The sequence below is a fragment of the Siphateles boraxobius genome, unplaced genomic scaffold, assembly GCF_051911475.1.
Source record: "Siphateles boraxobius isolate OS27281-9 unplaced genomic scaffold, OSU_SipBor_1 30, whole genome shotgun sequence".
Taxonomy (NCBI): Eukaryota; Metazoa; Chordata; class Actinopteri; order Cypriniformes; family Leuciscidae; genus Siphateles; species Siphateles boraxobius.
The window spans coordinates 868,113-878,368 of NW_027508920.1; the positions used below are offsets into that span (position 1 = coordinate 868,113).

A 10,256-nucleotide genomic window follows, 5' to 3' on the forward strand; every position below is an offset into this window, starting at 1 on the left:
AGTGTAAAACGGTCATAACCTACTGTGTAAAATGCAAAACCCAAACTTCTGTGCAACACTGTATTTACAGTGTACTTACATGGTAACTCCTCAGGAACTAATGTAAAGTGTAAAACGGTCGGTCCTTACTGGGTAATATGTAAAACCCAAACTTCTGTGCAACACTGTATCTACAGTGTACTTACATGGTAACTCCTCAGGAACTGTCCACTTAATATAAAGTGTAAAACGGTTATAAGCTACTGTTTAATATGCAAAACCCAAACTTCTGTGCAACACTGTATTTACAGTGTACTTACATGGTAACTCCTCAGGAACTGTCCACTTAATATAAAGTGTAAAACGGTCGGTCCTTACTGTGTAATATGCAAAACCCAAACTACTGTAAAACACTGTATTTACAGTGTACTTACATGGTAACTCCTCAGGAACTGTCTACTTAATATAAAGTGTAAAACGGTCATAACCTACTGTGTAAAATGCAAAACCCAAACTTCTGTGCAACACTGTATTTACAGTGTACTTACATGGTAACTCCTCAGGAACTGTCCACTTAATATAAAGTGTAAAACGGTCGGTCCTTACTGTGTAATATGCAAAACCCAAACTACTGTAAAACACTGTATTTACAGAGTACTTACATGGTAACTCCTCAGAAACTTAATATAAAGTGTGAAATACTTGATACCAACCACAATTTACTGTATATGTACATTTATGTATATGTATATTAACATTATAATATTAACCCAAACCTCATTTCTAAATACTCAATTTAATGTGGCATTTAAAATGTAGCAAGCAATCGCAGTTACACTGTGTATACTACAAAAGAACAGAATACTGTAATTCACTGTAAAGGCAAATTGTCACCAGAATGTCACATCAAAAAATTGAAAATTAAAGGGAAAAAATAAAGGAAATAAATGGTAAATCTTTAAAAGTGCTATGCAGTAATATCTCAGAATCTATCAAAGCATAACTATCACATTCATAGAGTATTTCAGAGTTTATTATCCACTATGTAACCTTGTTTTGCAAATACTCCTAAGATACAAGGCAGAAATGGTTTGCATGGCACAGACAAATTTATGAATCTGAAAAAAGGTCACAGCAAAGTAAAAAAAAAAAAAAAAAAAAAATCTAGAAAATAAAAAAAAATCATGCATTTTCAGCTGATATAACTTTAATTAAATCTAAACCTGTATGCTTTTCTAATATCATGGATCAACTGTGCCAAAGCACCTTTCCTATTTCTTCTTCCCAGGCAGTAGTGCCACTGGATGAATTTCAAGTGTTCTTTTAATAGTTTTTTAGTTTTGTTACCCCTGAATCTTGATACCTGTGCCTTGATGGTTAGCCAGGCCCGTTCAATATGTTGTGTGTGGCAGCCAGTTTGGGGATCAATGAAATTTTTACTGTGGTTTACAGTTAGGTGTTTGTATCCTTGTGGTTGTAGCGCATTCAGATATGCCCTCCAATTGTCACTGTAAACAGCTGACCCCCTTCTGATGTGCCTTTTGATGATGGGCATCAATGTGGTCCTGGAACGATCCTTTACCATCTTTAAGACTGGTAGGCGGCGAGCTCCTTTAACCTCCATCATCCCAAACACCCAGCCTTTTTTTCTCTGCCAAGTAGTACGACAGCGGCCACGATTAAACTGAAAATGCATAAACACAAGAAACATAACAAATGTTAACAGCAGTTAAACCTGGATTGTGTTTGATAAAACATACACTTGGATTCTGATCTCCCCATGACCATTTGGGGGTCATTCAAGCCATTCCTCAGCACACATGAATATAGATGGCGATATCACTTCTTTATAGCAGAAATAAACTGCTGCAGAAAAAATTAGGCGCCATGCAAAATGTTATGCATTACTTATCACAAATGTATTGGAGTAAAAGTTACATTTACTTGTTAAAAAATTTAGTCAAATAGAGAGTAAAAGTTGCTAATATTTGATACTCAGTACAACTACAAATTATACTTAAGTAAAGAAACTAATTACATTTACTCAGATACTTTACACCTCTGAGGAGAACTTATTGTTCAGCTATTGGCAAATCATTCAATCATTTTGTATTTCTCATGTCAGATGTACCTTTCTCTTGTGAGCGAACTTAGACTCATCTATGGCCACAAACTTCTGTCTTGACTTCCCACCAACTCTAAGACCTGTTTTTCTTTTCAGTTTACTCAATGCATTAATGCAAACCTGTAAAAAAATATGTGGATATTAGTACAGACAAAATTAATTACAGTTCAATTAGCTGAGCAATGTAGCACTGAAGAGTCATTAAATTTAAGCTATACCTTCCTGAGCAATTTGTTCATTCTGGACAATGTTGTTGATGTTTTGGCAACACAGTCTTCCATCAAATCAATTTGTCTTAGATGTAGACCCTGTGAAAACCTTTTAAGAAAATAATTTTAATTAATTATAAACAATAACCAAAATGTAATGAAGTACAAAAAAGATGATTAGAAATAAATAGTAATTTAAATTTATGGATTTTTGAAAATTACCTTTCATGTAGTGTGTAACATAGCTACAAGTGAATGGAGTAATTACTTAATTACTTAGTAGACGTTGTAATAACATGTAACAAAATGTAATTAACATGTAACTAAGTTATGGAACAGCCTGTACTTACAGATTGTAATTACGCAAATGTAATAGGCAGCTACTGTTACACATATGTAATAAGTCGGTTACATGCGTGTTACAGACTTGGTACAGTGTAATTATATAAGAAAGTACTTAGTACTACACAATGTAACACAAGTACTTAGGCTACTACGGTCGGGAAAAGCCTGCAGTTACACATGGTAATTTTGCACGTTCTGTAGCATTACACATATCATGTAACATAAAATAAAGTGTATCAAGATTAAGTGGACTTCATGTAAATCTACATACATTATCCATCTTAATTAACCCACTAGTTTACAGCTTAAATACATGCAGTAGCTTCTTAATTACATTGAAATTACAGAATGTTACACAGGTATAAGCTACGTAAAATAAAGTGTATCAAGATTGTACTTAAGTGTACTTTGTGTATACATACCTTATCCATCTGTGCCTTAGTTTGATTTAAACAAACTAGTTCACAGCTTCACATGCAGTACCTTCCTAATTACATTGCAATTACATAATATTACACATGGATAAGCTACGTAAAATAAAGTCTATCAAGATTGTACTTAAGTGTACTTCATGTGCATCTATAAACATTATCCATCTCGGCTTATTACATATGTGTAACAGTAGCTGCCTATTACATGTGTGTAATTACAATCTGTAAGTACAGGCTGTTCCATAACTTAGTTACATGTTAATTACACTTTGTTACATGTCATTACAACGTCTACTAAGTTACTAAGTAATTAAGTAATTACCCTAAAACACTGTAAAATAAAGTGTTACCGAAAACTCAAACCAGCAACTGATTTCTGTGGACACTGGACAGCGTTGAGAAGGCGGCGCTGTGCTCTATTAATCTAGTATTAATAGTTAATTATGCATAATTACATGCAACTAACCAACCAAACCCTAATCCTACCCTAACTCTATAGAGATCGCTAAGACATGTGACCAACTGGGCGGCAACGTCATCAGAACGCAAAGAATTATGGGTATGTTTGGCCCGTTTACATGGGCTGGCATAGCAGGCTAGTGTTCTGGCATGAAAAAAAAAATAGCGTGAAAAACAGAATATAGGCTAATCCTACAAAATGCAGCGGGCTAAAGAAAACATTGTCGGACCATACCAGAAAACTGTCGTCCGTTCAAATGTAATGTTTTAAGCACCACACTCCTCGCTCTCTCTCATCTATCTGCATGCAGTCAGAATTCATGTCAAGAGAGACGCGATCGAACTGTGTGTGTGTGTGTGTGAAAGAGAGAGAGAGAGAGAGAGAGAGAGAGAGAGAGAGAGAGAGAGAGAGAGAGGCGCGGTCGAACAGTGGAAGTTGGAAACATAAAAAAACATACTCCGTCATTTTGTTCATAGAGGTTATCATTCAAACTGCAAAGTGTTTACTTATATTTGTGTAACTTACACTCGCAATAAAACACAACATTGTGCTTTTGTCACACTCTAAACTCTTGTCAAACTGTAACCTACAACTGTCACCCAACCAAACACACACAGTTTTAACCCCAACCCCATTTCAAAACAGTCTGTGGGTTACATCTTTTGGACATTAATCATATCGCATTGGTTTTCATTTATTTTCTTCAGAGCAGTTACATATTACGGTGGCCGACAGAGCTCAACGTGCTGCAACCTAAAGAAGACGCATGCAAATAGAAAAAAACGCAAGCAAATAGAAAAAAATTCATGCAAATAAAAAAAACACCCGCAAATTAAGAAAACTTCATCAGTTTCACAACACACATGTGCTCCAAATACCCACAACACAACAAAATACAGAAACGCGCTGCAAAAGCTCACAACCAAATACAGAAACGCGCTGCAAAACTTCACAACACAACCAAATGTAGAAACGCGCTGCAAGTAATACAGACCACAACGGAAATGTTTCCGGGGGAACCAAATAAGTGACGAACCCGGCTGGGACGTGCTTATTACACGTGAGCATCCCTATGCCCTACTCCCTTCGAAGGGCAGACGGCAGAGCTCTTCAAGTGGGACTTTGGAGTGAGCATGGCACTGTGTGCCATTTATGTAGCCGTTTGGAACGCACTTGATGAAAGGAGCAGTGAAAGACAACTTCCAACATAATTATTTTCACCTGGGATGTTCCCATGACAACGCAGCACGTTGTCCATCAGCTGAATAGCTGTTCTGAGGACAGAAATATAATGCTGTTAACATAACGGTTGCAAATAAATTTATGTTTACTTTACCAAAAAACTGTTAAATATGCGTTTTATATATCCGTTATATATCTGTGTGTCAGTGTCTCAACTTTAAAACATTGGACCCTACATTACCTACACCTTCTTATGAAACTTTTCTTTATGAAATTTTAAACATAACATGAAACAATTTGTATAGTGTAACTCAGAGCCATAGAGAGAATGGCTCTGGTGTAACTGATGTAAAGATTAATATATTTCCTTCATGTTCTTCTTCTCTATCTTTTTCATTTATTTTAGTTTTCAGCTCATTGTTCTTTTCTCATTTCTGATGACATTGAACATATTTTTAATATATTGTATACAAGTTGTCATAAAAAATTAATCTCTGTATGTTTTGCGGAAAAAAAAGTTAAAATAAATAAAATAAAGTAGAATTTTGAGCTGTAAGCAAAGAGTACAGAACTATAAAAAAGTATAATATTACAATATAATACTATAATATTATTTCTATATACAACATATTACAATATTATTTTAATATTATAGTTTATTTATATATTAAAAAAAAGCCTTCACTTCTTGTCAGTTCTTTCCTGGAAGCACGTCCCAGGCGGGTTCGTCACCTATTTGGTTCCCCCGGAAACATTTCCGTTGTGGTCAGAGTTACTTCCAGCGCGTTTCTGTATTTGGTTGTGTTGAGAACTTTTGCAGCACGTTTCTGTATTTGGTTGTGTTGTGAACTTTTGCAGCGCGTTTCTGTATTTGGTTGTGTTGTGAGTATTTGGAGTACACGTGTGCTGCGAAACTGATGAAGATGTTTTCATAATTTGCTGGTGTTTTTTTCTATTTGCTGGTGTTTTTTTCTATTTGCATGCATTTTTTTCTATTTGCATGCGTTTTTTTCTATTTGCATGCGTTTTTTTCTATTTGCATGCCTCTTCTTTAGGTTGCAGGACGTTGAGCTCTCTCGGCCACCGTAACATATTTTACATTGATTAAAAAAATCAAATGTGTTTTTAATGGTAGAATAATTTTATACGAAAATCAATTATTTACCATTCAGATGAGAATAAAGTTAGGGTTCATTAAAATTAAGGAAAACAAATATATTGATCCGTTCTTAAAGGATAATTCAGGTATTTAGCACTTTGAGTCTATTTTCTAGTTTGTTTTGGATGAACTAAGTTAGAGTGGTGGGTAGAATTTTGAGGATAGGTCCTGTCTCGACTTTTTGAATCTTTTAGAATCGCCTCTGACCGCTTCAGAGTGGCTGTCTACGAGCATACACAAACATGTCCTTAAAACAACACTTAGCGTTCGTTTTCAAAACTGTGCAAGACGGCATCTTGAACACTGCGTTCTTCCCTCCATGCAATCAAATCTGGCGCCTTCTGTTTGTGCCGCGGATTCCCAAAATGCTTTTGCGTTCACCACTGGCAATACGTCACGATGACGTCACATTAGCAATCTCTATAGTAAGTGCATGCACTTAATTAATATTACTCAGTACTTACATATATAATTGCACTGTAACAATGACACCGTAAAATAAAGTTTAACCAGTGCCTGGCTACTATACGTTACCTGTAGATGTACTCCATCCACTTAACCAGAGGAACCCTCGAGTTATTAAACAGTGATCCATTTCGAATGGAGAGTGTTATTCTGCGATGCGTGTTTCTTCGACATGTCCTAAGAAAACAGTGCAAAATATTAGTAAATCTAAGAAGCAAGTTGTCTAAAATTATGTTAACGTTTACTAGACTATCCAAATAACGAATTAAACTGGGTGCCTACTGTCACATACCATATATAACCATCACGTCCACTGTGTGTTGTAATTCGCATGTTTTTTCCACAGCGGCGACAACTTGGTGCCTTGCACAGCAAGCCTTTCTTCTGTAGCCATTTGATTATTTTTTTTCTATGTTTTCCACTACTGCATAAACGTATTAACTTATTTAATTGCCTTGAACACATAGCCATCTAGATAGATTTATTTACTGTCCGATTTGAAATTTTTGGCGCCGTGCTGGTAAATGGCTGCCTACGTGAAACGTGACAGTGGTCTGTCCCATGACGTAAGATAGTTTTGATTGGTCTGTTGCATTCTGAACCGCCAACTTGATCCCTATCAGGACTCAGGAGGAGTATTTCGACAGCAAACAGATAACGTTAGCCTCCCCATTTGTATTGAAATCCTCTTTCTTACCTAACGTTACATCCACACGATAGTATACATCCACACGACAGTATGCCACGAAGGAAAGGGGTTTCCCTGAAGAGGAACTGCCTTCAACGCAGCGCACCTGATACCAAGGACCTTTTGGACAAAGGTAACTTAACATGCCTGTTCTTCTTATGACCTAATGTTAGCTAGTAGTGATTGGCGGATCGATCCTGAATTATCGATACTTCGATACTGCCGTGGTATCGAAAAGGATCGATCCTCACACAAAAATATCGATCCAAATGTGTGGTTTTTTTACCAGTAATTTTTTATTAATTTAGCATGCAATTCAGTGTGTAAAATAAGCGAATGTTAGCGGGTAATTGTGTAGGATAGAACCTTTTCTCCTAGTCATCTGTATACAAGACGAAACCAATCAATCACAGAGAGCGTTCGATGCTGGTGCTTCGCTGAGCTCACAGGCCCAGTGCGTTTGGGAAACGAAGCCTTGCTTAGATGACAGAGAAACAATCGGGAGTTATTTCGCAATAAACAAACCAAAACTGTACATAATGGTTTAAAATGTTGACGTCAGTAAGATCTTTTTAATGAAATTAATATTTTTATTCAACAAGGATCGATACATTAAATTGATCAAAAGTGACAGTCAAGGGTTTTACACTGTAAAAAAAAATCTACTTCATATAAATGCTGTTCTTTCAACTTTGTTCATCAAATAATTCTGCATAAAATGTATCATGGTTTCCAACAAAATATGAAACTGTTTTCAACATTGATAATAATAAGAAATGTTTCCTGAGCAGCAAATCAGCATAAATGAATTATCATCATGACTGGAGTAATGATGCCGAAAATTTAGCTTTGATCACATGAATAAATTACAGTTTACTATGGCATAGAAAACAGATAGACTATGTTAAATTGTTAAATTGTAATATTACAGTTTTTACTAAGAGAAATAAAAATCTTACAGACCCCAAACTTTTGAACAGTAGGCTAGTACTATAATTTGGGTAGTTTTGTAAAAATCACTGACTAATTAAAGGGGAGTTGAGAGCACAGATCACAAAATATTTAGGCCTAGTAGTCATGAAAACGTGTTCAGATTTCGCATATTAATGATGCATTCACCTCATAAATCATGACACACTGCTGTAAGTGCATACAAGTTCAAATGCATGCTTTTAAAATGAAAAAGTATCGGTATCGGTATCGATATCGGCGATACTGGCCCTGTATTTACTTGGTATCGGATCGATACAGAAATTTGCAGTATCGCCCATCACTATTAGCTAGTAGTACCACTATGATGATGATTTATTTTACACTTAGTTTGCGGTGTTGAACATTATAACCAATCAAACATGTTTCTGATGAACGCAATGTCCAATCAGAGACATTTCGTCACGCGTCATGAGGGTTTCATGCGCTTACTGATTAAATTCTGAATTTTCTCTTATTAGCCTATCATAAACAACAGAAAATACAGAAAATATGCAAGTAAGAGATTCATTTTGCGTAACTCGCGTTAGACTGAAGTCATGGACTGCTTCAGTGTTTTTTGATTGCGTTCTAATATATTCCCAGTTTCAATAACCCTTTTGTTTTCCATACTAGTGCTAATACTAGTACTATATTTCAATGTTGTCTTTATTTCTAATCCAAAAAAGCAATAGGCCTAAACAATTTCATTACGGTTCTTAGCTTTGTTTTTTTCTGTAGTCAGAATATGCTTTTTCCTCCACCAATAAATGAATAATCATTAAAATTTCAAGAGCAATAATCAACCATAATGATTTTGTCTTAATATTGCAGCTTTACCTCTATATTGACTTATATAATATAATGACAGAATTTTTTTTTACAGGCTAGGCCTATGTATCTTATGCAATGTAAATGTACATGAGTATCATTAAACATTATGTGTAAATAAACATAAATGCCATGTCAGATGCAGCTTATGTTCCACCTTTGCAGTTTAAAAATAGTTTTAGTTGATGGTGTCAGTAACAGTTTGTAGAATTGTGATTTAATAAAGTAATTGGTTAAATTTAAGTATTTGAAAAACGCAGATACACAGGTATTAATAAGGTAAAACTGCCCTCTATACAGTGCTTGTCAAATTTATTACGCCTCCGGCACCTGTCAAAATAAAGAGAATGTATTTTTTGAGTCTGACAAAAAATGGTTTAAAACTAAAAATATTATTGTAATTTATTATGCAAATAACTAAGTGGAACAAATATTTTTTTAATCACATAAAATAACCAAAAATCTTCATGTTTTGTATGGCCTACTCCGGTCTTGATAACAGTTTGCATTCTTCCTGGCATTTTTATGTACTTTTCCACAGCCTCTGTTGTTATTGACTTCCAAATAGTTTCTAGTTGTTCCCAAAGACTTGCTTTTCATATAACATTTTGTGCGGTCTTTGAATCCACTAAATCCCAAATTTGTTTGTAAAATTAAATTATTATATTTAAGCTTTAGAAACACTACTGTGTCCTGGTGTGGATTAAGGAAACTTAAAAATATATATTAAAAATATATATCGCCAACACTGTTAGTTTAGGGCAGCTATGGTGCAAACCTTACATTACACACACACACACATATATATAGATATAAATTTGATTATCATTGACTATATTTTTGGAACACAGAGCCATGTTAGGCTAAGCCTTTTCACGTTAAGTGTTGACGAATGTACCTGATGCAACATTGCATCAGTTTGGCTACATTTTGTCATACGGTAACATTATCCTTTTATGTTTTTACAAGATGATCCGGCCCAGCAAATAGATGAAGAACACCAAGGTATAGAAGACGGTGACAATGACTTTTCTATTGTTGAAGCGGCATCTCCAGAAGCAGGTGAGTTTGTATTTACTTAATGGGGAACTAAACAGGGCTGTGTTTCCCAAAAGCATTGTAAGCCTAAGTTGATCATAGAGACCATTGGTGGCGATTGTTCTACGATCAACTTAGGCTTACGATGCTTTTGTGAAACGCAGCCCAGGTTGTATGCATTTTGAATTTGAGATCAGCTGCTCTAGCTGAGGTCTTGTCCACTTTTTCTGTCACCAATGTATGACAAGTAGTTCTGTCAACGTTAACACAAACTCATGCGATTTAATTTTTGTCCAGCTTTAACACAATTAACGCAGTATCCGTTATTTCTGTCATCCTTTAATGTTATACGATCACGCTCTTATTCACGCAAAT

General features: G+C 35.3%; 1 protein-coding gene across 1 annotated transcript; it reads right to left on the bottom strand.

Annotated features, from left to right (window-relative positions):
- Nucleotides 1-1,186: 1,186 nt before the first annotated feature.
- LOC143757139 (uncharacterized) lies at nt 1,187-7,082 on the bottom strand. Its single transcript, XM_077248093.1, has 6 exons — nt 7,063-7,082; nt 6,648-6,779; nt 6,425-6,532; nt 2,323-2,422; nt 2,111-2,224; nt 1,187-1,663 (listed from the first exon to the last, which is right to left on the bottom strand). Exons 1-6 carry the CDS (start codon nt 7,080-7,082, stop codon nt 1,187-1,189), a joined length of 951 nt encoding a protein of 316 aa, XP_077104208.1.
- Nucleotides 7,083-10,256: the final 3,174 nt, after the last annotated feature.

Excerpts from the sequence above, each read along its gene's own strand:
- LOC143757139 (XM_077248093.1), bottom strand. The coding sequence starts at position 7,082 with ATGTATACTATCGTGTGGAT. Across the intron at positions 2,225-2,322 it reads TGAACAAATTGCTCAGGAAG|GTTTGCATTAATGCATTGAG; the intron begins GTATAGCTTAAA and ends ATTTTTTTACAG. Across the intron at positions 1,664-2,110 it reads AGTTCGCTCACAAGAGAAAG|TTTAATCGTGGCCGCTGTCG; the intron begins GTACATCTGACA and ends ATGCATTTTCAG.